The 27,401-nt window shown below is 37.7% G+C and overlaps 2 protein-coding genes across 10 annotated transcripts in view; one reads left to right on the top strand and one right to left on the bottom strand.

The window, feature by feature from the left end:
* The window catches only part of CCDC122 (coiled-coil domain containing 122), a 32,240-nt gene extending 18,455 nt beyond the window's left edge, over positions 1-13,785 (bottom strand). The window contains exons 1-4 of one of the 7 annotated variants that reach the window (XM_047859341.1): positions 13,619-13,757; positions 8,685-8,770; positions 4,473-4,562; positions 3,844-3,959 (exon numbers count right to left, since the gene is read on the bottom strand). In XM_047859341.1, the coding sequence (XP_047715297.1) occupies positions 3,844-3,959; positions 4,473-4,518 (162 nt within the window). In that variant the 5' untranslated portion in view covers positions 4,519-4,562; positions 8,685-8,770; positions 13,619-13,757. Of the gene's footprint in view, positions 1-3,843; positions 3,960-4,472; positions 4,563-8,684; positions 8,771-11,587; positions 13,444-13,618 lie in introns of those variants that run through there. The other 6 variants (XM_047859369.1, XM_047859325.1, XM_047859332.1 and 3 more) reach the window with 6 other exon arrangements.
* Positions 13,786-13,801: 16 nt separating this feature from the next.
* LACC1 (laccase domain containing 1) lies at positions 13,802-27,162 on the top strand. Of its 3 annotated transcripts, none has more exons than XM_047859303.1 (7): positions 13,802-13,939; positions 15,064-15,676; positions 16,324-16,502; positions 17,239-17,404; positions 20,177-20,402; positions 21,818-21,978; positions 22,972-27,162. In XM_047859303.1, exons 2-6 carry the CDS (start codon positions 15,118-15,120, stop codon positions 21,975-21,977), a joined length of 1,290 nt encoding a protein of 429 aa, XP_047715259.1. In that variant the 5' UTR covers positions 13,802-13,939; positions 15,064-15,117; the 3' UTR covers position 21,978; positions 22,972-27,162. The 3 variants fall into 3 exon arrangements, with proteins under 3 accessions (XP_047715259.1, XP_047715267.1, XP_047715253.1); XM_047859311.1 differs by lacking the exon at positions 13,802-13,939 and adding an exon at positions 14,017-14,329; XM_047859297.1 differs by lacking the exon at positions 13,802-13,939 and adding an exon at positions 14,017-14,355.
* The last annotated feature ends 239 nt before the right edge of the window (positions 27,163-27,401 follow it).

Genomic DNA, 27,401 nt, shown 5'->3' with positions numbered 1-27,401 from the left:
TTGCTCTATAATAAATCTTTAAGTCAGGTAACATATGAACTTCTACATTGTTTTTCTTTTTCAAAATTGTTTTGGCTATTCTAGGTCCTTTCCATTTTCATATGAGTTTTAGAATCAGCAATTTCTCCAAAAAAAAAAAAAAAAAAAAAAGCCTGCTGGGATTTTGATTAGAATTGCTTTTAAACTATAGATAAAATTGAAAGAACTTACATGTTAACAATACTGACTCTTCTGACTCTTGAAAATGGTATATCTCTCTATTTATTTAGGTCTTTATTTTCTCTCATCAGTGTTTTCAGCATATCAGTCTTAAGACAAATTGTCTTAGTCTGAAAGTGTGTTCTAAAGGCTGAAAGTGTGTCAGCATGGTTGGGTTCTGGTGAGAGCTCTCTTCTTGGCTTGCAGACACCCACCCTCTCACTGTATCCTCACACCAGAAAAAGAGAGAGAGCAAGCTCTCTGGTGTTTCTTCTTATAATGGCACTACTCATGTCATGAGGATGACTTCATCTAGGCCTAATTACCTCCTAAACCCCCCATATCTCCAGATACAATCACATTGGGGGTTAGGGCTACAACATATGAATTTGGGTGAGGGGGACACATTCAGTCCATAACACAAACCTTTTGTCACATTTACCTATAAGTAAATGATAATGCTACTGTAAATGATATTGCTATTTAAATTTTAATTTCTGGTTGTTTCTTTCATATACATAAATACAATTGATATTTATATACTAATCTTGTACCCTGCAACCTTCATAAACTCACTTATTAGTCCTAATCTGTTTTTTTTTAAAGATTCCTTAGGATTTTCTAAAGATAAAAGTGGTTTACTTCCTCCTTTCCAATATGGATGCCTTTTATTTATTTTCCTTTCATGATTGCACTTGCTTGAACCAGCAGTATGACAGAAAGAAAAGAAGTGGTAAGAGCATACATCCTTGCCTTGTTCCTGATCTTAAGGGAGAAACAGTCTTTTGCCATTAGGTATGAAGTTGGCTGTAAGATTCATAAATGGATATATATGCCCTTTTTATTTTTTTTTTTTTAATTTTTTTTTTAACGTTTATTTATTTTTGGGACAGAGAGAGACAGAGCATGAACGGGGGAGGGGCAGAGAGAGAGGGAGACACAGAATCGGAAACAGGCTCCAGGGTCCGAGCCATCAGCCCAGAGCCTGACGCGGGGCTCGAACTCACGGACCGCGAGATCGTGACCTGGCTGAAGTCGGACGCCCAACCGACTGCGCCACCCAGGCGCCCCTATATGCCCTTTTTAGATTAAGGAAGTTCTACTCCTAATTTGCTGAGAGTTTTTATCATGAATGGATGTTGGATTATGAAAAGTGTTTTTTATGCATCTATAATTCTCTTTCTAAAACATAAAGGTAATCATTTGCAAACCCATCAAAACCTTCCCATCACCTTTAGAATACATCCAGGTTTCTGATCACAGTATATATCTCCCACCATGTCTCAAAACTCACCCTATGCTATACTGCCACCAAACTACATGTACAGTTGACCCTTGAACCACACAGATTTGCACTGCATGGGTCCACTTATAGGAAGATACACACACAGTACTGTCCACTATAGGAAGATTTATACACACACACACACACACACACACACACACACATACACACACACACACAGTACAGTACTAGAAACGTATTTTCTCTTTCTTGTGATTTTCTTAATGACATTTTTTCTCTAGCTTACTTTATTGTAAGAACACAGTAATTAATACGTATAACTTACAAAATATGTGTTAATAGATTGTTTATGTTATTGGTTAAGTCTTCTCGTCAACAATAGGCTATTAATAGTTAAGTTTTTGAGGAGTCAAAAGTTATATATGTTAGGGGTGGGCGCCCCTAACACTCTGTTATTCAAGGGTCAACTGTAGGTCTATGAATGTATCAGTGTATCAATGCTACTTCATGCACCTGTGGATTTTCTTAGGATCTTGCCTGGATGTCTGGAATACCATCCTCCTTAGCACCTAACCCTTAAACCTGTCCCAGATACCCAATTATCCAAGTGAATCCCAACTATCTTCTTTTTTTAAAGACTTAAAAATTGTTTTAATTTTATTTGAGAGAGAGAGAGAGAGCGAGAGAGAGAGCGAGCAAACAGGGGAGAGGGGCGGAGGGAAAGAGGGAGAGAATCCCAAACAGGTTTCATGCTCAGCACTGACAAGGGGCTCGATACCACAACCCTGGGATCATGACCTGAGCCAAAAATCCAAGAGTCAGATGCTCAAGTGACATAGCCACCCAGACGTCCCTTCAGCTGTCTTCTTTTAAATTCAACTGAAAAATCACTTTGTGATCACTCCTTTTTCAGTGTTAAATCTGCCTCTACTGTTGACATTACTATCCTGCATATAATTATGTATTTATTTGTCTTCCTCATAAATAGATGATGAGCAACTTAAGAGTGAGGACAATGCTTGGCAAAATACTTAATAGAAAGTAAGCCCTGAATATAAGTGAAATAACATCTGTACAACTTATTGAAGATTGAGAAGTTTTACGGATAATTTCTTTATAAACTGCTAAGACATTATTATTTTTATATTATATTCTATTGCAAAAAATATATTCTTTTCTAAAAGTGACTAATGCAACACAGATATTTGTAGGAGATCCATATTACCGTGAGAGTAAAATTATCATCATCATATGAATGATGAACTAATACCTAAAGCCAATATCAAAATCCAGCTCTATACTGTCCACCAGGGCCCCAGCAGGATACTTTACACGTATTTACAAATATTAATTCATTTAATCCTCATGAAACTTCTAAGTAGGTCATATGATTATCTCCATTTTACAAATAGGAAAATGGAAGCACAAAGAAATTAAACCATGGAGCTAAAGGTAGCAAACTTTGTCTTTCAAACTAGGCAGCTGGGCTCTAGAGCCTATTCTTTTCATTTCCATATGTATTTAATAATAACCTTTACAAAGCAGATAGTAAAGATACGGTTTCCATTTTTGCTTCTTTAGCTATATTAACAGAGTATAGTTCATCTAAATGTGCTGCATGCCAAACAACAACAACAATAACAACAAAACAAAAAACAAGTATGGCTTCCAGATTCCTTGCAGTGGAATTATGAATATATTATGAAATATAAGGAACACAAAAATGTTTCTTATCAACTTGAAATGTTCACTGACAACTATAACTCACAAGCCATGGCTTTAAAAATACTAGCTTAGGGGCTCCTGGTTGGCTCAGTCGGTTAAGCATCTGACTTTGGCTCAGGTCACGATCTCACGGCTTGTGAGTTCGAGCCCCATGTCAGGCTCTGTGCTGACAGCTCAGAGCCTGGAGCCTGCTTCAGATTCTGTGTCTCCCTCTTTCTCTGCCTCTCCCCTGGTTGCTTGCTCTCTCTCTCTCTTCTCTCTCTCTCTCTCTCTCTCTCTCTCTCTCAAAAATAAACAAAAACAAAAAAATTTTTAAAAACCACTAGCTTAAAAACTTAACTTTTCTTCAATTTAACATTTTAGAAAAAACTATCAAATAGCAGTGAATTTAAAATAATTCTGTGTGATAGATGGGTTTTATATGTACATACTATAGTTGCAATGACATTGCTGAATCCTTGTATATTGGGTGTGCAAAATGTTCCATGACACTGGAATACTTGTATACACTTCATTTAGGGATAAAAGAATAATTAAGAAGGAGTAAACATGAAAAAAAGAAGTTTAGAAATTGCCTCCCCAAATTAAGTATCCTCAATAACTTCTCTATTAATAATTTAACATAGTTTTGAAGACAGTAAAGGCTCATTTAAAAACTATATGAAATAGGTTACCTGCAAATGGAATAGAACTTTTTTATTTTTTTCTATCTCTGATGTTTGTGATTGTTGTTGTTTTGCAACTTGCTCTACAGCAGCAGTTAATGAAGATGTGCCTCGGTTAGCCAGAGCTAGACAAAAGAATAAAGTACATAATACAAATTTAAGTGTAACCATCAAAGAAAATTAGTGTTTCTTTACTCAAAGTTATGAAAAATGTGATGTTTCTCATCAATAAATTAGATTTAGGGTTGATAACATTCCCTTTGTGACCATAAACAAAACCAAAATCAAATGCCATAATAATACACAATTCAGAATCACGTACTGTAATGTTATACCTGTTCCTGTACGGAACGGTAGAAATATTTTGATTGTCCTATCTATTTTATCCAGACAATTTATACATATACATACAGTGCTACCGTAACAACTATATAGCGATTATAGTTGATGAATTTTCATTATAGGCCTGTATTTCCAGGTTGTTATGCCTTTTCTAAACAACATATAAGTTCCTTCTTCGAGAAATTTAACAGTTCCCTTCTGTTCTATTTGGCTATAAATTTTAACACAATTATCCTATCATACTACTTTTTTGTTGTTGCCTATCTTTTATTTATTTCTTAAGATTGCTTCATTACCTTCTTCGGGAACTCCTTGACTCTTCATTTCTTTGTTGCCTGACATTCTTCTGTGTCTCTTCCCCCTTTTTGATTCACCTTTTTTTGTGCCTATAAAATAATCAATATTGATAATTTCTCACTTTTCTTTGTTGTTTTTTTTTTTCCTGTCATATATCCTGGTGATCCTGAAAGCAAATTAATTGTCAAAAACCTCAAAGGGATGGCAAGGATATTTCATCATTAGTTCCTAAAATTAAAACACAATGGTTAAGTGAAAAAGCTTTGGAGGAAAACTGAACTGTATTTGAATCTTGGTTCTCCTGCTTTTTAGCTGTTATGACCTTGGGACAATTTCTTAACTTCTTTGACCATCAGGGTCCTCATCTATAAAGCCTCACAGTGCTGTCATAATAATAAACGTAATATAGGTAGCATGCTTAGCATAGTATCTGACATATATAGTGAGTAATTATTATGGACTTTGTCTAGGGTTTCCTTTGCTAGTTCCTCTTCAGCTTTCCCATCTATGTCAGTGTCCCAATGCTAAGTGCTCAGGCATCTTCTCCATACTCACTCTTCAACTGATGTCACCTGGTTGCATAGCCTTAAAACCCACTTACAGGTTTTATCCTATTCATATCTCTAATCTGAACATCCTTCTTGACCTCCAGACTCATACCAAAATTGCCTACCTGATATCTTCACTTGGATTTTTATAGGCATTTCAATTTAATATAGTCCAAACTGAACTATGTATTTCTCTGTTCACTCTACCACCACCACTAAACCTGCTCCTTCACAGTCTCCATCTCAATAAATGAAGTTTTTCCTGTTTAGGCCCAAAACCCTGGAGACATTAGTAAGGAGTTCTCTAAAAAAGTATAGAACAGGAGGGAGCAAAGCTAAATAAATGGCAGCTCCCTCTCCAATAAATAAATAAATGAATGAATAAATAAATAAATAAATAAATAAAATAAAATAAAATAAAATAAAAAAGAGAACACTCAGCAATTCAACAAGACTTCTTCAAGGTAATCACAAATAAGAGTTCACTGTGTATGTTTCATAGGCCCTTTGGGAAATCCCTTAAGATACTCTCCAAATATGTGGCCCAGGACTTCTGTCTCAATTATCTACCCGAAGGACAAGCTAGAATCTTGACTTTTCTTTTACATGCTGCATGCAATTCTTTTAGCAAAACCTGTTGGTTCCCACTTTAAATTATATTAGGATTCACTCACTACTTAGCACTTCCAAATACTATCTTAGTAGAGAAGCCTTCCCTGATAACCTTCTTTAAAACATGACCTCCCCTTCTTCATTCTCCATTTTCTGACCCTGCCTCATTTTTCTTTTTAAAAAAAAATTTTTTTTTCAACGTTTATTTATTTTTTTGGGAGAGAGAGAGACAGAGCATGAATGGGGGAGGGGCAGAGAGAGAGGGGGAGACACAGAATCGGAAACAGGCTCCAGGCTCTGAGCCATCAGCCCAGAGCCTGACGCGGGGCTCGAACTCACCGACCTCGAGATCGTGACCTGGTTGAAGTCAGATGCTTAACCGACTGCGCCACCCAGGCACCCCTGCCTCATTTTTCTTAATAGCATTTGTCACTACTGACATTTTATATACATTTGTTTCTTCCTATCTCCCTTTACTAATATAAGGTCCACAAAGGTAGAGACCTGAAACAGTGCCTGGCACTTTCTAGGTGTCTGTGGTCTATCTTCATTCCAATTTACCCTGTTCTACTGATAGAATCTCCTAAAATACTGTTCCCGCCATGTCAACATCACAACCAATCTTTCAACTTCATCATAGATGGCATCTTCTTTAAGAAGTCTTTTTTGATCTTTTTGGGGAGATATAATCCTTCCCTCTTTCTGGTGCAAGTTTTCTATATCTGTTATACTGTGATGACAGTTTAGGTTATAAAGTAAGACACAGCCAGCTTTGAATTCAGATTGTACCACTTACTAGTTTATTAGGCCTAACCTGGGCCTCAGATTCTTTATCTATAAAACAGAAACAATAGTAATACCTGTTTCATTAGAATTATTGTGAGGACTCAATAATGCATGACAACATTTAGCAAATTCCTGCTACTTAACAATTTTTATTCTTTTTTTATTCAAAAAAAAATTTTTAATGTTTATTTATTTTTGAGACAGAGAGAGAGAGACAGCATGAACAGGGGAGGGTCAGAGAGAGGGAGACACAGAATCTGAAGCAGGCTCCAGGCTCCGAGCTGTCAGCACAGAGCCCAACGCAGGGCTGGAACTCACGGACTGTGAGATCATGACCTGAGCCGAAGTCAGATGCTTAACCAACTGAGCCACCCAGGCGCCCCTAAATTTTTATTCTTATTATTTCCATCATTTTATACATATTTCCCCCCTAGACTATAAGCTCCAGGAATACACATACAGTGTCTTACTCATTTTTGTATTCCCTGAAAATTTGTTGGAGAAATCTTAAAAAATGGAAAACATTAGATTTATAATAATAAAAAATAACATAACTGGTACTTCTTGATCTCTATTTCTAAAGCAACATAAATTGAAAAACTCTTGGGTGACATTTATTTAAACCAACTATTTGTGAAAGGATATATGCTTTAAAATTGGGAAAGTTGTAGTTTTTTCTGGATCTCTATTGCAGAATGGACAAAAGATAAAAAAGAAAACAAACTACTGCCATCTACTGATAATTCATTACAATCATTTAAATCAATGAAAACGAGAGTTTAGAGACTAGACAGTATCAATTACTTTCTTTTTTTTTTTAACATTTATTTATTTTTGAGAGACAGAGAAGACAGAGTGTGAGCAGGGGAGGGGCAGAGAGAGAGAGAGTAACACAGAATCCGAAGCAGGCTCCAAGCTCTGAGCTGTCAGCACGGAGCCCGACGCGGGGTTCGAACTCACGAACCGTGAGATCATGACCTGAGCCAAAGTCAGAGGCTCAACCGACTGAGCCACCCAAGTGCTCCTCAATTACTCTTTCATTCAAACCATATATGTGGGTACATATAATATATAAGGTATTTTGAGGAATATAAAGACAAATTAAGTGACTCTGATTTAAAAAAAAAACTACAGTATTTGATAGTAAATGTTCAAACTACATATAAAACACACTCATTTAGAAAATATACTTTCAACTAAAAAATTAGCTTTACAGAAAATAAGTTAATAAAAATACTACACTAAACTATCATTTTTCCATATTAACTATAATCAACATTGAGTACTTACAAGTAACTGACATTGTTCTAAGTGCTTTTACATGAATTATCTGTATTTTCCCTTAGAACAATCCTATAAGCTAGATATTATTTTTACCTACATTTTATAGATGAGTAAACTAAGACTTGGAGAAATTAAGAAATTAGCCAAAGGTCACACATCCAACAAGTAGGAAGGATGGAATTTGAAACAATTAGGATTCAAATTCACATTTATTAGGCACTTAACATGTATGAAAGCACTGTGATAAGCATAATTTATTTGTGCATTATCTCTTTTGCATTGAAGAGGCAAGCCCCTCTATTTGACCCTTGGGATATTTTTAAAAGGCCATGGTTCCAGCTTTTGGAAACTCATCATCTGGTACCTCCTCCAAGTTAATGAGCAAAATAAAGCAAGACTGTCAAACTCCTCTGGGCTTTTGAGAGCTTTTGGCTTAGAAGCACTACGAGGAGGTAATTGTGTATGTGCAACCATGTCACATAAGCACCGGTTTTCATTCTGAATGGGAAAAGCTGTCATGTGACAGCTAGGCAGTTAAAGTAGCTTATAATTTCATCCTACCCTTTTAAAATAGCGACTTTTCAGAAAACAGAAAATATTACCAGAAACATAATTTTCGTGTGAAACTATTTTTGCTTTCTAAGTGGGTGGGGGAGTTTAATATCTAAAGCTGATATTTAGCTGGGAAAGCTAAAGAAAATTAGCCTGGGGAAAGATGAGGTCAAAGAGTTCCCTGGAATCGAGCAAATTTTAAATTATGGTCTTTATTTGTCATAAACATGATGAACTCAGATCTGGGTGGTTCAATTCTAACAAATAAAGATAATAGTGGGGAAAATGTCACCCACTGCACAAATAAGTAAGAATACACACTTTTCAGGTAAAAAAGAGTGTAAGTCTTTTCAATCACATGTTTTTAAGAGAAGTTATAACATCATCCAAAGGAACTAATTAATTGGATCATTAAAAATGTATTCATACCTATTATACACTAGTGTGTTGGGATCTGCTAAGAGTAGTCATTACTCTCTTCTTTGACTAGGCAATGTGATTAAGGTTTCAGGATGCTGAAAACAGAAAGAAAAAAACCAGGATTTGCAGTGTTCCTTAACTTCCTATCAAAGACAATACAGGCAACATTAATACATTAACCACCCTGCTTCTAGCTTTCTACAAAAGGTGAGATTTCTCTGAATGTTCCGCTAGTAATGGACTACCAAGATGTCTTGTTTTAAAGTGTAAACATACAAAGATTGATCCGCAGCTTGAATCCAAGCTTTAAGGGATAGCTAGGCAACTGTTTCAAATAGAAATGATAGGTGTATGATGAAATCCAGTCACAACCTGCCTACGTGTTTCATTCAGGACAGTAAGAAGCAAGGTGTTTTTTTTATTTTACTCTGTGTACAAGTAAGCATGATTTCTAAACCAAGAGGAGCTTGTAGGTTGAATGGTGCCCCCACACCTATATGTCCATGTCCCAAACTCCAGAATCTGTGAATGTGCTAATTTGGAAAAATGGTGTTTGCAGTTGTAGTTAAGGATCTTGAAATGAGATCATCCTGGATTTAGGATTAGCCCTAAATCCAATGACAGGTGAGAGATGGGCTATGCAAACAGTGGGCAGACCATATACAAATACAGAATTCTGACCTACAATTGGCAGCAACCAACTCAGGAAACCAACCTGTTTCCTACAGTAACCAGACCAGGAAACCATCCTGCTGTCTATAAGCCAGGCTTGTAGGAAGCCAGACCACTATCTCTAATAACAATTCTAGAAGCCAAACAAAAACTTCTGTAACAACTGGCCCCAAATGACCAGTGTTTGCTGGTTTACTGAATAACTGACAGCTTCCCTAATTTCTGTCACCACTTCTATCTTGGGATCAATCAGAGAAAGCCAAATATGCACACTTAACCAATCGCATAGGATGCCTTGGTTCTAGTTAGCCCACTTACGGCTTCCCCATGCCAACTGCCTCTAATCAGGGTATACCTGAAGATTTCCTTTTTTCCACTATAAAGCTTTCCTACTTTGCCAACCCACAAGTGATGGTGGCTGACTTCCTTGCCATAGCAAACTCTGAATAAATAATCTTTGCTTATTCTCATATGGTTGACCATTATTTCCACACAAGTGTTCTTGCAGCAGAAAGGTAGAGGGAGATTTGAGATTCAGATGCACATTAAGAAGACCATAGGAGGCTCAAGACATAGAGCCCCAAGCCAAGGAACGAAACACCTGGAGCTACCAGAAGCTGAAGAGGCAACGAAAATGAGACACTTTGAAAGAAACATGGTCATGAGAACACCTAGATTTGGGACTTCTGCTTCCATAACTATGAGAGAATACATTTTTTTTTTTTGCTTTTAGCTATCCAGTTTGTGGCAATTTGTTATGGCAGTCTTAGGAAATTAATATAAGCTTTTAACAAGGAAATGTGCAATATTACATTTACTTTTCTTGAGGGACCCATGAATTAATGTAAATGTCTTAAAAACAACTGTTCGTTTTTCAGAATTTCATTTGTTTTCATAAGAAGATTAAAGATTTACATGGTGATAGAAGAACTTTTAGGGATTCCCCCAAAGTTTCCTTTAATAGCCAGGCACTATCTCTGCCCTCAGAATGCTCTACGTCTCTAAGAAGGCGATAGACACACAGTAAAATAATTAAAATGTAGAGGTATAGTAGTTGCTCTCTTAGTCTACTTACACTTAAAACTCTAACCAATCAACTCATTCTATTTCCTTTATAAATCATAAACTGCTAATTCCCACATCATGCTGACTGGTTAGGAAACTCCTCTCCCGTGAATCTGTCTACTTCTGCTCCTATCAGTACAATCTGACAGTGAGTTACCTGTGTTTGTTCCCAAACCCGTTTATGCCAGTTGTACTTGTTATTCTGCTTTCATAATTTAGTAATATGTAAAGCAATGAAATAGTGTGGAAATAAATTTCATTGTTTCTTTAAAATCTAATGTTTAATATTCTGGAAAGACCCCCAAACTGTGAGTTGTTTGAATGTGTGAGATTACAATAAAAGATTATAAAGGAGAAATCTGCACTCAGACAGCTCTGCAAGTGCCTTTAAATTATTTTCCTCTTAAAGGAATAAAATCTTAGGAAATCTTTGCTGATGGTTTAGAGGTGTAGTTTATGCAAGAAATGCAACACAAAACTCTAATCGGCAGAATTTGTGCAAAGAAAACGCCATGGCTTTCTCAGTAGATTGGCAAATGAGCATATAGTTGTTTTAGGCTAAAACAAAATGTTTAAGATATTTATGTTATATTTCTATCACGACTCTCGGGTTAAACTGACCAAAACACATAAAACAAAAACAAAAAACAAACAAACAAAAAATAGCTTTGGGGTGCCTGGGTGGTTCAGTGGGTTAAGTATCCAACTTCATCTCAGATCATGCAGCTCAGGTGGGGATCTCAGGATTGGTGAGTTAGAGCCCCACATTGAACTCAGCTTGGAGCCTGCTTGGGATTGTCGGTCTCCCTCTTTCTCTGCCCCTCCCCCACTTGCATGTGCTCTTTGTCTCTCTCTCTCTCAAAATAAATAAACTTTTTAAAAAAGCTTTATTTAGAGAAAAGTCATATACTATCAAGTTCATTCTTATAAAGTTTACACTTTAGGGCACCTAGGTGGCTCAGTAGGTTGAGTATCTGACTTCGGCTTAGGTCATGATCTCATGGTTCATGGGTTCAAGCCCTGAGTCAGGCTCTGTGCTAACAGCTCGGAGCTTGGAGCCAGTTTTGGATTCTCTGTCTCCCTCTCTCTCTCTCTTTCTGCCCCTCCCCTGCCCACTCTCTGTCTCACTCAAAAATAAACAAATATTAAAAATATTTTTAAAATATGAATAATACCTTCAATGTTTAATTGACTTTTTCAATTTATTAGTAGGTTATGGGTCCAGAGTACATCAATGAGAGGGCTTCTTCTGTGTGAACAAAATGCTAAGGAAGAAGCAATTAATTCTGCCTGGTGAGGGGATGGGGATTCAAGGAAAGTTATGATTGGCTTTAAAGATCTTAAATAAGCAGCAAATAAATAAGCGTAAAAAGAGAAGGGTGTTCTAAGTAAAAAGGAATAGCAAATGTAAAGGATAAAAATCTTGTAGTTCATCCAAGGAACAGCCTTTAGTTTAAATGGCTTGGGAATAAGGCATTTGTTTTTTCAAACCTAATTATGCATCTGAATCATCTGTACAGATTAAAAGAAAACAAATAGCAGGGAAAAACAAGCCCAGACTTGACTCCCAGAGATTCTGATTTAAATGTATATGGAGTGGAGTCCCTAGATTTATTTATTTTTTTTTTTTGTAGGTTCTACTTGTAGTTCTGAGATGCAGCCAGGATTAAGAACCACCGGAGTGGGGTAAACCGGGATGAGGGAAGAGAGAGGAGATGAGGCTAGATAGTAGTCTAGGAACAACTGGTGAAAGGAAATAGTATGTAAATACAACAAGATGACAAACTGTCTCTTTCCTGGTAGCTTCCCTATTTTGAAACATTAAAAAAAATTTTTTTTAATGTTTATTTATTTTTGAGAGAGAAACAGAGCACGAGCAGGGGAGGGGCGGAGAGAGAGAGGGAGACACAGAATCTGAAGCAGGCTCCAGGCTCTGAGTTGTCAGCACAGAGCCTGATGCGGGGAACTCGACTCTCCAACCTTCCAAGGGGGAGATCATGACCTGAGCCCAAGTCGGCTGCTTAACCGACTGAGCCACCCACACGCCCCTGAAATATTTTTAAACTTTTTACTGCCACTACTGTTTCAAGAAAAGAAAATGAATTCCCACCATTGTCTATAAAAAGAGGGATAAACGTTTTAAACCAGCTTTGTAACTCAAAGATTTCTATTTTACTTAAGGTAATACTTAACATAAAACTCAGAGAGCAGAGTGCACCTTCTGATCAAGTGTACCATCCGCCACTCAGGGTTTTTAACAAATGTCCAACAAAAATCATGAAAATACAAATTTGGACAGAACACCTGCCAGGGATACTAAACAGCAAGTTCCTGTTCTGGGCTGGTGATCCCATCACCTAGTTAAATAGAATGGAGGCACTTGCCCACTTCCAAATGCTCTTCTAAACTCCCAGATATGTAAGGCTCTCTCTTTCAGGTTAAATTTCTTCAGCATTATCATCTAAGCAACAATGAAGACAAAAGGGACCTCTCCTTCCATCACAACCAGTTCCACAGGAAGCACCCTTTCTCCTACTCCGTGAAGGTCGGATTGACTCTCCCTTTACCATAGCATCTGCCTTCCATGCAGCAGCTGTTCAATATTTTTAAATGAGTGTCACCCTCTTCGAGGTTAGATAAGGGATGCTAATTTATTACATTTCTAAGAGTCACTGCCTTCTAATGTTCTACTAGGGGCTCATATTTTTAAACGGGCATACAAAAAAGTCAGTACAAGGGGCTGTATGGAGTTTTGGTCCCGTCAGCAAGTAAGGCGGAATCAGCAAAAACGCAAAGGAAGGTTCAACCAAGTTGTTTCCGGGAACAAACAACACACTGTAAAAAACAACAGCAAGCGGCCGCCTGGGTGGCTCCGTGGGATAAGCATCTGACCTTGGCTCAGGTCTTGCTCTCCGGGTTGGTGAGTTCCAGCCGGAGCGGGGTGCCGATTTGGGGAAGCCCACTCCCGGAGACGGAATCCAGTCACAGAACGGCGTCTGCGATTGGTTCCCCACGACGTTCTCCCGCCTTACCCCGCACAGGGGCCAGCCCGCCAGCCCGCCCCTTCGCGGACCCTCCTCCTCCCCGCCGCCCCGCTCCCCTCAAGGGTCCGGCCTCCCGCCGGCCAGCTCCTCGCACGGGCCCTCCAGTCTGGCTGCCCGCCCGCTCCCCCTCACGGCCCGCCGCCCTGGCCCCCGCCCGCTGACCCGCCTGGCTCCGGCCAAAGAGCCCCGGTTCCTGTTTCTCTTGCCTAGACAGGGCGGCGGAGGACGGCCTCGACGGGCCGCGCTGACCCGGAACTACTGAGGTGGCCGCGGGGGCCGGCTCTCGGCTCTTCCCGGGCTTTCCCCGCGCCGGGGCTCGGCCCGCCGTGGCCGCTCGGTGCCCAGCCCTCTCCCTCGAACTCGCTCGTGCCCCCGTGCCGCTCGCCGGCCTGGCCGGGCCCGGGCCTCTGCAACTGCGGGACCCCCCCGGCCGTCGAGTCCACGCAAAGCCGGCACGCCACCCCGCGGCTGGTCTGCCGTGAGGTGGGTGAGGTGGGGCGGGCGCCGCAGTGGGCGGGGCCGCGGGGCGGGGCTTAGAATTCCAGGTGCCCAGCTCGCGGCTTCCGGGTTCCGTCCTGGCTCGGGGCTGGGGTGGTGGCGGTGGCTGCTGGGCGCTTCCGAGCTCGCAGCAGACTGGGAGTATAGGTCTCAGCGGAGCGTGGGCAGGCGGCACGGGGAAAACTGCCTACGGTGCACGTCCGTATGTCAGGAAGTGCCAAAGGGGCGGGGAAGAGGCGGTGGTGGAGCTCGGGCAGGTGGAGACCGAGCGTGGGACCGGGCCGGGACAGACGCTTTTTGCGGCATTTCCCAAGGCAGAGGGGAAGGAGGCCGTCACCCTCCTAGCTTCTCTCAATGTTTTTCAAAACTGGCGAGGTGAACTTCAGCGGGAGCCCAGTACGGTATGGAGTGGAGGTTGGGAGCGGCCCCTGAAGAGAAAGCGAAGGCCCTGGGGTGGGAGTGCTGGGGCTGGAGGGGTGAAGATCCACTCTGGGCGGGGCCTGGGCCCTGAGTAAGCAAGAGGGTAGGCAGCGCGTCTGATCCGAATCGTGGTTGTCTTTGTGCCCATTGCCCTACTTGGAGTGCTTTGTAAATCCTGGATCGTCTCAGCTTTTATCCCCTTAAAAGCGTGAATTTTACTGCAGCTCCATTTAATCTGTTGAACTTAAGGCCCCAATGTGTCATATGAAGAGGTGTGACCTAATATGCCAGTCACATCAAGATTAATGATGTACATAACATAAACTGACACCCTGTAATTAAAAAACAAGACTTCGTCTAAGTCAACAAGTAATTCCCTACTTAAAACTTGCTGTGTGCAAACACACACACACACACACACACACACACACACAGAGGAATTGTAGTCCTGCTGAAGAGATGTACAAATACTTTCACAAAACAAATTAAAAGATGGTTCTCCTCTCATGGTTCACTTAGGACAGATAGTGGACTGGCTTTAATGGGAGAAGTCTAGATTTACTATTTTACTACATTTTTAGATCCGTGAACCTTTTTTTTTTTTTTTTTTTGATGTAGGCACAAATTTCTGTTGTAACTATAAGAAGGTTGATATAATTTTGCATTCTTAGGCTAATTTTTCTTTATAGGTGATTTCTTAGGAGGCACAGAAGTGTTTGAAGGGCTGCGTACCCTATTGAAGGATGGCAGAAGCAGTGTTGATTGATTTCTTCGGTTTGAAATTTAACTCTCAGAAAAACAGTCACCAGGTATTACTGAAGACACTGAATGCTGTCCGATACCATCATGCTGCCAAGGCCAAGTTTCTTTGCATAATGTGTTGTAATAGCATCAGCTGTGAAAGGGATGGGGAACATAACTTTGAATTGGAAGCAAGCAATGGATTATCAGCTCTCTTGAGAGAGTTTGAGACTGTTAGCCATCCTAGTATGGCTGCCTCTTTGTATACCATTAAACAAAAAATTGATGAAAAAAACTTGAGCAGCATTAAGGTAATTGTACCCAAGCACCGGAAGACATTGCTGAAAGCTTTTATTGATCAACTCTTCACCAACGTTTACAATTTTGAGTTTGAAGATTTACAGGTGACTTTGAGGGGAGGTCTTGTGAAACAGTCCACTGAAGTAAACATGATCACAGATCAAGAACAAGAAGCAATCCAGAATGAAATAAAAACATATTTGAGAAGTCTGCCAGCTCTGAAAGGAGAATTAACCATTATCACATCTCCATTAATCTCAGGTATATTAAACACTGTGTTGTTCTTACTGTATACATGAAAAAAACCAGTCTTTCTTTAGAGGCTGGTCACCTTTTTCCCCCTCCTCTCTTTTGTAGACTGTAGGGTTTATAAACTCATTGGCATCAGCTGCAACATGGGAGTATCAGGGATGGCCTTGTAGTGTCAGCAGTGTCGAGGGACAGTCCCTTCAGAGCCACCCTAAATAAATAAATTTGCTTTGTGCAAATTCAGCTTTAAGACAAATCCCCCAGCCTTCCTTTAAAATGAGATTTATGACCCTAAGCATCTCCTATTTAGAAATTCTGGAACCTTAACTCATTGGCGTTTCGACAGAAGAATGAAATTTAAGAGTCCATCTTACTCTTGGTTAAATGATATTTACCGTGAGCTGTATGCTATGAGGAATACCAAAGACAAATGGGACAGAAGATACCCTTTGAAAAGCAATAGTCCCATGGGGAAGGTAGAGCAAACACAAATCGTGTATAGCAAGAATACATGGAGGTACACAGTGCTGTAGAACTTGGAAGCCAGAAAAACATGCAGCTTGAGGTGATCAGGGAAAGGCTTACTGTGAGACTGGGTTGGTAATGCTCTATAGTCGTTGTATAGCATATTTTTAATCTTCACTACTTCTATTCGATAGATATTTTCTTGCATGGATTTACTACAAGGACAGGTGGAATATCTTACATACCAACTCTTAGCTCATTCAATCTCTTCAGTAGTTCCAAACGGAGGGATCCCAAGGTTGTTGTCCAAGAAAATCTGCGTAGGTTGGGGAATGCTGCAGGATTTGATGTGGAGAAATTTTACCAAATAAAGGTAAAGTTTTGTTTCATGTTTCAGAAGATGCAAAGTATATTCTTGACTCTGCTAATGACTTCATGGACTTTAATCAAGCTGTTTAACTTTTGCATCTGGTGTTTTACTGAAAATGTTAGGATAATGCTTATGGTTGTTTTTCTTAGATCTGTACTCTGTAGCTTAAATACCAATTCTGTGATAGATTTCACCTGAAGCTACTCATGTCTAAAAGTACTTTTAACTCTCAGGGTATGGTATCACTGCCCTTTTTGATTCAGAAGGAAGATTCCAGAATGATGGGAGAAAAAGGCTATTATTTTCTAAATCAACATTAGGAGGAACTAGGGTCACAATGGATGCCTTGTTCCTTACAGAATGCTAGGTTTATTTGAATCAGGAAAAGTAAAAATATCATTGATTTGGTAATTAACTTCTTTCCTTAAATAATACTCTTTGGAAAGTGCTGCAAGTAGAGATTTACTCATCTCTAGTAGGAGATGTTTGCGATGTACTGTATTAAATTTTTAAGTGTTAAAGTGTGTTTTCCTTTGACTAAAATATGCAGAGATTATGATACCAAAAGTTAAGTGATAAGTAAATTTGGTATTTTACCACATACAGAAGTGATATACTTAATGCTTGCTGGTAATATTAAACTGATTGTTTAATTTTGTACAAAAAGTATTTTCAGAAAAGCTTATGGTATGAGAAATCCTACTTTCAAAATATTTTTATCACACATCTTTGGTATTAGACTGATCATGCCAATGACGTCTGGATTATGGGAAGGAAGGAGCCTGAATCTTACGATGGAATCACCACAAATCAGAGGGGAGTCACAATAGCAGCTCTTGGTGCTGACTGTATACCAATAGTTTTTGCTGATCCTGTCAAAAAAGCATGTGGGGTTGCTCACTCTGGTAAGTATCCTTAATGAAGCATTTAAGGTTTTACCAATTTTGTGGTATAGGCAAAATTATAATTTCTTTATGGTGCGCATTACAAGACAGTTAATTACGTGGTATTAAGTATAAAGGGGTAGAACCAGCATACTCTTATTATAGGAGCAGGTGGGGGTAGTACCTAAGTCAAATTATATGAATCAGAGTAGAATTCCCAAAGGAAGCAGTAACCAGGCTGATTTCTGAGGAATTTGCAAGACCTGATTAGGTACCAATGTTTCTCAGCAGGGGTGCCAAAATGTTAACATTTTGGGCAAGATAATCTTATATTGCAGTTTGCTTGGCTTCCAAAATTCTTAATGCCAGTAGCACTCCCTGCCCCGCCCCCCAGTTGTTGTAAGAAAAGCAGCAACAAAAAGAAAGGCTTCATGCTTTTCAGAACATTCCAAAGGGAGTGGTACTGCCTCTGGTTGAGAACCCTTGAAGTCCGGGCAATGGGGAATAGGAAGGTTAAGCATGTTGCAGAAAGGTATTCATGAAGGGGAAGGTACAACAGCATGTGTAAAAGGTATGGAGGTAAGAAAAAGCAAGATATGTTTGGAAAAAGTCGTTTAGTTTAATACGTTATAGTCTAGTGCCTTTATTATCTAAAGATAAGAACAAAGGATTTTTAGATGCTGTGTTAAGGTTATGGAATTTTGTTTTCTAAAGGTATTTTAAAATGCTATTTAAATTATCCTGTGGTTACTACTCTATGTGAAATAAGGGATGATCTTTCAGATTTCCTTCTGCTTGTAAATCTAGGACTACTTTGCTTTTTAGACAAAAGATAAATAAGAAAATGGCATATTTTTCTTTTGATCTAGCTAGAGTTATGGGATTGGATGACTAGAAGTCAAATTTTGATTTGCCATTATCAAAATGTTATTTAACGTTTGAGTCTTATTTCCTGGATGTAAAAAAATCTTATTTGTTACTTCTTAGGTTTTGAAACATTATTTTTAAATATCAAAGATTAAAGCTGTCAAAATGAAACACTCTTGAACAAAGTCAGAGGTCTGACACTCTCTGATTTCAAAACTTATTATAAAGCCACAGTAATCAAAACAGTATGGTACTGCCATAAGACAGACATATCGACCAATGGAACAGAACAGAGGTCCCAGAAATAAACCCTTGCATATGGTCAAAAGATTTTTAACAAGGTGCCTAGACTATACAGTGGGGAAAGGATAGTCTCTTCAACAAATAGTGCTGAGAAAACTGGATATTCACATAGAAAAGAATGATATTAGACCCTTATCTCACATCATATAGAAAAATTAACTCAAATTGGGTTAAAGACCTACATGTAAGACCTAAATCTATAAAATTCATCAAAGAAAACAGTGTAAATCCTTATGAACTTGGATGAGACAGTGGTTTTATAGATGTGATACCGAAAGCACAAGGAACAGAAGTATAAATAGATAAATTGGATTTCATCAGAATTACAAACTGAGCATCAACACAGTTAAAAGGCAACCCATAGAATGGGAGAAAATATTTGCAATTCACATATCCGAAAAGGGATTAATGTCCAGAATGTATAAAGAACTCCTATAATTCAGCAACAAAAAAACAACCCAGAAAAATAGGCAAAGGACTTGACTAGACATTTCTCCAAATATGATAAGCAAATGGCCAACAAGCATGTGAAATATGCTTAATGTCACTAATAATTAGGGAAATGCAAATCAAAACTACGATGAGATACCACCTCACACTCATTAGGAAAGCTAATATTAAAAACAAACGAAAATAACAAATTTTGGTAAGGATGTGGAGAAACTGGAACCCTGATGTACTATTGGTGGGAATAGTGGGAATGTAAAATGGTGCAGCTGCTATAGAAAATAATGTGATGGTTCCTCAGAAATTTTTAAATAGAATTACCATATGATCCAGCAATTCTACTTCTAGGTAGAAGTCCTGGTATCCAGTACTTCTGGGTATATCCAAAAGAATTGAAAGCAGGACCTTGACAAGATACTTGCACACCCATACTCATGGCAGAATGATTCACAATGGCAAAGAGGTGGAAGCAATCCAAGAGTCCACAGATGGATGAATAAACACAATGTGATATATACAGACAATGGAATATTATTTAGCATTAAAAAGGAAGGAAATCCTGACACCTGAATGAGGGGTTTGAGGACATTATGCTAAGTGTAATAAGTCAGTCACAAAGAGACACTTTTAAGATTCCACTTACATGGCTTATCTATAGTCGGCAAATTCATAGAAACAGAAAGTAGAATGGTGGGTACCAGGGCGAGGGGAAAGTGGTGAGGGGGAGTTGTTATTTAATAGGTATACAGTTTCAGTTTTGCAAGATGAACATATTTAACACTACTAAAGTATACACTTAAAAAGAGTTAAAATGGTAAATTTTATTTTACATATTTTTTCCCACAATTTAAAAAAATGTGAAAAAAAGTGAAGGAGAGAGAATACTAACAAGTTATATATAATCCCAGTGGAAACTGAAGCTGTCGAATATTTTTAAAGAAAGTGGAAGGGACCTCCCATTAAATATGTTTTCTATGTCAGGTGCTTTGCATAACATACCTTATTTAAAAACCAGTATTTTAGTTAATTGATGATTTAGCTTAATTAATTTTGTGGTTTATTTGCTGTTTCTGGACTTTGAAAAATACACAAACTGTTCATTTTTAGGTTAGATATAAATTAAGGTGCAATGTTACATTTTAACTTCCCTTACCTTTTTTTCTTCCTATTTACCAGGTTGGAGAGGTACTTTGTTAGGTGTTGCTATGGCTACAGTGCATGCTCTGATCACAGAATACGGCTGTAGTTTGGAAGACATTATTGTTGTACTGGGACCTTCAGTAGGACCTTGCTGTTTTACTCTGCCAAGGGAATCAGCAAAGGGATTTCATAATCTTGATCCTGAATGTGTACGGTTATTTGATTCACCAAATCCCTATGTTGACATTCGTAAAGCCACTAGGTAGGTTTGACTTCATTACAGAGCTGCAAGTTTGGTTATTGCTTATTGTTTCTTTCTCTCTCTCTCTCTCTTTTTTTAATGTACAGTCTCTATGGCATGAGTGCCTCAGTGTATTTTATTTTATTTTATTTTTAAATATTTATTTATTTTTGAGAGAGAGAGAGAGAGAGAGAGAGAGAGGGAGAATGCACAAACGGGGGAAGGCCAGAGAGAGGAGGACATTGGGTTCTGTGCTGAGAGTAGTGAGCCCAGTGTGGGGCTCAAACTCATGAACCATGAGATCATGACCTGAGCCCAAGTCGGATGCTCAACTGACTGAACCACCCAGCTGCCCCTGTTTCTAAGATGAAAAGTACTTTAGACAACAATTAGTAACTCCAAGAAAAATTCAGGTGGCGGGTATTTAAGTAGCTGACATACACATATATAAAAACTTATTTTAATTATGAAATACATTGTCATTTAAGTTTGAATAATGAAATTTTCCTGTCTGGTACCTCTTACTGATTTAAAAGTGAAGGAGGATATATTTACCATGTAGTTTTGAGAGACCTACTTAGACTTCATGTAGAAAAGTTGCCATGTACTTAATAGACATTCCTCAGCTAAAATGTCCTAAATACAATAAACTATCAGAAAGCTGATATTTTAAAATTATTTTATTCTATAACTAGAGGAATATATTTCTTAGAAAAAAATGTTAGATAATATAAGCACATAGTCACTTTCAAGGTTTTTATGGCCCCTTACAATTTTGAGTTACAAAGTGTTGCTGTTAATAGCCATTATCATTCCTATAAAGGAAAATTGTCTGATTTGAATTGTGTTTCTGTTCCAGCCAACAAAACCTTGCTGAGATTCTGCTTCATTTAGCACATAAGTAGAAAGGATTGAAATTGGTTCTTAAATGTGACTTGTGGAATTAGTGTCACTAATTTATAGTCATATTTCATATCATAAAGTGTTTATGAAGAAACAACTTCTCTGTGAAAAATCTGGTTAAGAGGAGCACAGGAGAAGGGAGGGCCAAATGACTAAAAAGCATGTTCTGAATCAAATGAATCTTGTCTGCCAATACCCTGGTAACTTTAGAAGTTTCTTCTGAATAAGTACTTGATTTTGATTATAAAATTCCCAGGTCGTGTCTGCAGAACAATATGGAAGGTTTTACAGTTTATATATGAATTTAAGTGATTAATGGTGATAAAATCTATCATTTCCTGGACTTGTTCATGTTTTGTATCTGAAAATCAACTTGCCTGGTTTTAAGCAGATCTTTCCCAGAATTCTTTTATACCAATATCCAATACACACACACACACACACACACACACACACACACACACACACACATTACTGCTTTGTCTAGTGGTGAAATAAACTCTTGCTATCTTTTAAAAAATCTTTATCCCAAGGATTCTTCTAGAACGGGGAGGAATTCTACCACAGAATATTCAGGACCTGAACCAAGATCTCAACATCTGTACATCCTGCCATCCTGACAAGTTTTTTTCCCACGTCCGAGATGGCCTTAATTTTGGTACACAGATTGGCTTCATATCAATTAGAGAATGAGGTACAGTAGGTTCTCTCTCGTCTTTCCCTTCTCTCCTTCTTCCTCTTTCCACCTTTCCCTCCCCTCATTTTTAAAAATAATTAATCATATTTAACTTTACCCCTTTATTCTTGTAGGAAGAATTAAGTTTCTACTTTTTATTGAAGCAATAGAGGTAGAAAAGTTAATTTTTAGTGACATGCTATAATATAAAGAATAGCCACTCCTTTTCCTAGTTAATGAAGAATAATCAGTCTAGCATATAAGTATAAAATTAAATCATTTATTCTTTTTAAAAAATCCGGTATGAATACCATTTATCTTCTTTGTACTTCATATCAGTATACTTCATATCATAACATCCTCGTACCTTTCTTTTTTTTATTCTTTTGATTTTTGAGAAGAAATCTTTGCATAAAGATTCTAAATTCTAGAATAATAAAAAATCCTCACATACACAAACTGGCTTGGTTTTCAACTAGATTTCCAACTGATTATAGCAGGAATTTGCTAGTTTCCTTTAAAGGATAAATAATAAATAGACTTCGTAGTATGTGCAGTCTCTGTCTCTACTCAGCTTTGCCATTGTACAGCAAAAGCAGACAGGAAAGACACAGAAACAAAAGAGTACGACTGTATTTCAATAAAACTGTCTTTATGAAAAAAAACAGGTGAGGCGCCAGGCAGGTTTAGCCCACAGGCTATAATTTGCTGATACCTGATCGATAGTCACAGAGCGAGACAGAGTATAATTTCATTAAGTTAGTGTTTATTTCAGATAATTTTCTCAGAGTTATAAAAAAATATTTCATGACAGCGATTTAGTGCTGACCCTTTAGCACATATCTAATTTTCCTTAAGTTTACTTTTAACTGAATTAATATTATTTTTAATCTTCACAATGTCTTTAACTCTTTAATATACAAAAGACTTTAGCATACTTAGTGATTTTTACCTTGATATTATAATAGCATTAGTAAGGGTCTCTTATTTGATTTCAATGTATTTTTACAGATATTGACTGGATTTTTACACAACTGTTTCCTGCCTCCTCCTAAACCAACGACAAGAGACAAATTTAGCTGTTTGATTTACTTAAAACCAAAAGGATTATAATGGGTAATTCATCTTAGGTATATTTTTCACTGTTATCCAAAACCAAATGATTTTTATTTGATTCTAACAAAATCTAGGTGAGGATTATTCGTAAAGTGTGGTCTATTTTCTGTGTTGCATGAATCAGGAATAGGTCTGTTCATTTCAGTATTTATTGGGTACCCTCTTTGTCAGGCATTGGTGAAGCATAGGTGAGTCAAAATAAGTAATAATTTTTCCCCTTGAGTCTAATGCAATGGAGGAGATAAACACTTATAATACTTAAATTTAATTTTGATAGCCGTGGAAGAGTAGTGAAGAAGAGAGGATTAATTCTCTCTGGAAGGCAGGATAGGGAAAGTGCTATATAGAAAATGATATATCACATGGGCCCAAAAGATGTACAGGCTTTTGACAAATGAAGAACAACCATAACAGGTAGAAGGAACACCATGAACTAGGGCATGAAATTGAGTGTGTAACATGTTCTAGAGAGAGAAGTGTGTAGGCAGGAGTTACTGGAAAAACAGGTTGGAAAGAGATTAGTTAGGGTCTCACATGCCATGTCAGAGAGTTTAGAGTTGATTTTTCAGTTAGAGTAGGCATAAAAAGTAGGGGAGTGTTTTTATTTTCTCGACATCTGTAACAGGATGGATTTAAATTGCAAGAGACCAGGCCAGAGAGAATTAGTTAAGAGGCAAAGTACTTTAAAAAAGAAATAATGAAGCCTAAATGAAGACCATGGAAATTAAGATGGAGGAGAATAGATGGCGAGACGTTTCAGATATAGAATCAGTAGATCCTCTTAATAGATAATGAAGAGGACAGGTGAGGAAGAGTGGGGAAGTCATTGATGACTCCAAGATTTCTGCTTGGTTGACTACCAAGAGTGGCAACAAGAGGAAGAAAGAAGTTTGGGAAAAGGGAGAAGGATAATGAGTTTGACACGCAGACTAAAGTGTATCCAGATGGAAATATTTGGTCAATGACTAGAAATACAGCCCTGTCACATTGGTGGGAGCTGGGAGAAAGATAGAGCTTTAGAAGTTGGCTATGCAGAAATGAGGCCTGAGGCCATTGGAGTAGACTGAATCATCTAGGCAGAATTACAGGATGAGTGAAAAGGAGGTTTGAGGGTGAAACTTCATACAACACCTGGGTTTGAAGAACCAAGAAGCTGAACCATTAAAAAAAAAAGAAAAGATTAATAATTAGAAATAAGGGAAGAAAACCAGAGTATTCCCATTTTGAAGAAAGAAGCCAGTGTGGATGTGAGAGGAACTCAGAATTTTCAGAGACACAGCGTACAAGAAATTTTCAGAGATGGAATAAAATGAGAACTGAGAAGAAACCAGTGGATTAACCATATTGAAGCTGTTCTATAGGCAGTGGTGGCAGAGTCGGATTTCAGGACACTGCGGAAGAGGATGCGTAGGTGTCCACTCTTCTTTGATAGTATTTACTAGAGAAGAGAAAGCACTGGGGGCTGTGTATCTCAAAGGAAGGGGTATTTTTTTTCTTTTGATCAGGAGTTTTAAATATATTTGTAGGCTGAAGAGAGGAGTCAAGCTATGTGTACTTGGGGCAAAATGGTATATATGGCGTGTATTTTTAAAGTGAGTAGTTCATTGCATCTTCAACTTTTTTATTTTATTCATATGTGTCTTATATGAACAGGTAGTAGAATAATGGAAAATTACATTTGTTGGGTATTTACAAAGGGCTTTTATATACATTACCTCATTTTATCTTGACAGCTATTCTGAAATACATAGGCCATTTGTTATTCTTTTTATTCAGATGAGGAAACTTAAGTCTCATTGAGGTTTAAAATCATATACTTTGTGATAAAGCAGGACTTGAACCCACATCTTAGGACTTCAAATCTCATTTTAGATTTTACAGTTAATCAAAGCTATCTAAGTTAAATTTTTATTTTCAACGTTCTGTTAATATCATCCATTCATACATTCAGTCAAAATGTTGTTGAGGTACTAGGATAGGTTAAAAAAAAAATACACTTGTAGCCTTTAGGAGGTTTAATATCTACTGAAAGGTGGCAGTCAATAAACCAGCAATTGCAATACTGTGATATGTGTTGTTAAGTCGTCACAACCTGATACCTTGTTCAGTTGAATTCTTCTATGCAACTCGTAAGACAGTGTAAAATTTAAATACCTCGTCTCTTCCAGTTCAGGGAAGGCATTAAACATAGGACAACAATTTCAAACTCAGGAAAAATACTTTTGTTTAATGATAACAATGAAGATTAAGAATAATTTCACACATTAAGAAAGGTTGATCATTTTCCAGTTCTTCACTATGCATGATTTTGTTTGAAGTTTATAAATTTACAAGAGGATTAGGTGACCATATTTCACTTTATGTACCAAAATATTCTAAAACAAAATAAAATTATATTTGACTATGACTTTGGATTATCTGTTCCAAAGTATTTAATGAAAAGTCTCCTTGCTGTTTTACTGAGTGAAAAAGTTTTGATTAACTCAGAGACAGAATGACTAGGTTGTTAAATAATTGTGTCTTACTGTTTCTATAAGATCTTTGTCACTCTCAAGCATTTATATATAGGTTTCTGGTACTTTGAGGGTAAAACCAAAATGATGATTTTTATTTTTAATAAGTTTAGTTTTCAATCTAAGCTCTGCTACTAACTGCACATATGAAATACTGGTTGTCATTTTATTAAGAATAGGAATCACGTTTGTAAATCAGATGAGAGTTCATGACATGATTCTTTTGGAGGTACTAAGTATCAAACTAAACTTTGTCTAACTGTAGTTTTAAATTGTGAATAGTAATATAGTGACCAAATAAATGTGCTGTACTCCAGTGCTTTATAAAACAAATGAAAAAGTGATCTTTCCACTAGGAGGCAGTATTTCTATAAGTAGCTTTTCTCTTTTCCTTGGTATAAAGTTGAACCAATCTTACTCTCTGTATTTATTTGTACCAGGAAAGAAAAAAAAAAAAAAGAGGTGCTTTTAAAGTTAATGAATGTATTGCTCTTACTTTATATATGCACCATCTTGTAGTTCAAGTCTATAAAAGCATTTAGGAACCCTCACCCACCTGGATCTATCTCACTTCTCCAGAATCTCCAGTAATTCCTTTTCTGTAAGTAGAATTTTGGGGGAGAAATTCAGAGAAGCTTATTCTATGACACATGACAAAAACATAACACCCATGGATTCAATAGCTGGAGGATAAGATGTCAATTACATGTGAATTATATCATTTTATATTTCAAAGTAGATTTAATAATTGTTTTTACGTGGTTGTATTAAAGTTATACTTATAATATATCCATCCTACTTTTTTTTTTTAATAGAGAGCAAGAACGGGGGAGGGGGCAGAGGGAGAGAAAGAGAGAGAGAATCTTAAGCAGGGTTCACACTCAGTCTGACATGGGGCTTGATCCCACAACCCTGGGATCATGACCTGAGCCATATCACGAGCCGGACGCTCAACCAACTAAGCAACCCTGGTGTCCCAACATCCTATTTGTTATGTGAACTCTTAGATGCCACCAATCTATGGAAGTCCAGCACTTTCAAGAAAGCACTGCTCAGTTATCTATGTGTTTGTGTGTGTGTGTGTGTGTGTGTGTGTGTGTGTGTGTGTGTGTGGATCTGAGTGTGCTAAATGGCAAGCAAGAAGTGTGTATGTATTATATATAGCCTGTTTGCCCTAAATAATGTAAATTCACACACAACATATTGGATGCAGTGGAATTATGGATTTCTTTTTATAAAGTTTTTGTAACTTGTGCAGTAAAGAATGGGAATCATAGTTTATATGCTTACTGTATGTGTTTATGTGAACTGTGGTCTAGAGCACATGTGTTTCCATTGTAGGCAATGTTTTTAAACTTGTGATATCACAGATGGCACGGCTGCTACAAGTAATGAGTTATTCTATGCTAGCTATTTGCTTAGTGATGGAAATAGAATCTGTCACTACTACTTTTTCCAGATTAACACATTTAGTTTGGACTCATGATGATCACGTATCAATTGTGTAGAGACAAACTTTTCATACTCTTCTTAAATAGATTTTCTTTCTAGAGAAATAAATGCTTACATCGTATTTCCTGTGTCCTTGTGCCAAGTGCCTGTGGTAAACTATGTCCCTTCTAAATCTGGAGCAGGCTTTTTGTTTTATTTAATTCTCAGAAGGCTGGGGTGTCCAGTTACTGTATTTTATTAAATAATTAAAGCTTCCAGCGGACTCTTTAGCTCAAAATGTCACATTCCTTTCTAACAACAACAAAAAGAGAGTACTCTCATTTAATGAGAAACATTTGTGGAAAATAGATGTGTTCATGA

The sequence above is a fragment of the Prionailurus viverrinus genome, chromosome A1 (assembly GCF_022837055.1).
Source record: "Prionailurus viverrinus isolate Anna chromosome A1, UM_Priviv_1.0, whole genome shotgun sequence".
Taxonomy (NCBI): domain Eukaryota; kingdom Metazoa; phylum Chordata; class Mammalia; order Carnivora; family Felidae; genus Prionailurus; species Prionailurus viverrinus.
The sequence above is the reverse complement of the archived record's forward strand: the minus strand, read 5'-3'. Positions and strand labels throughout refer to the sequence as shown.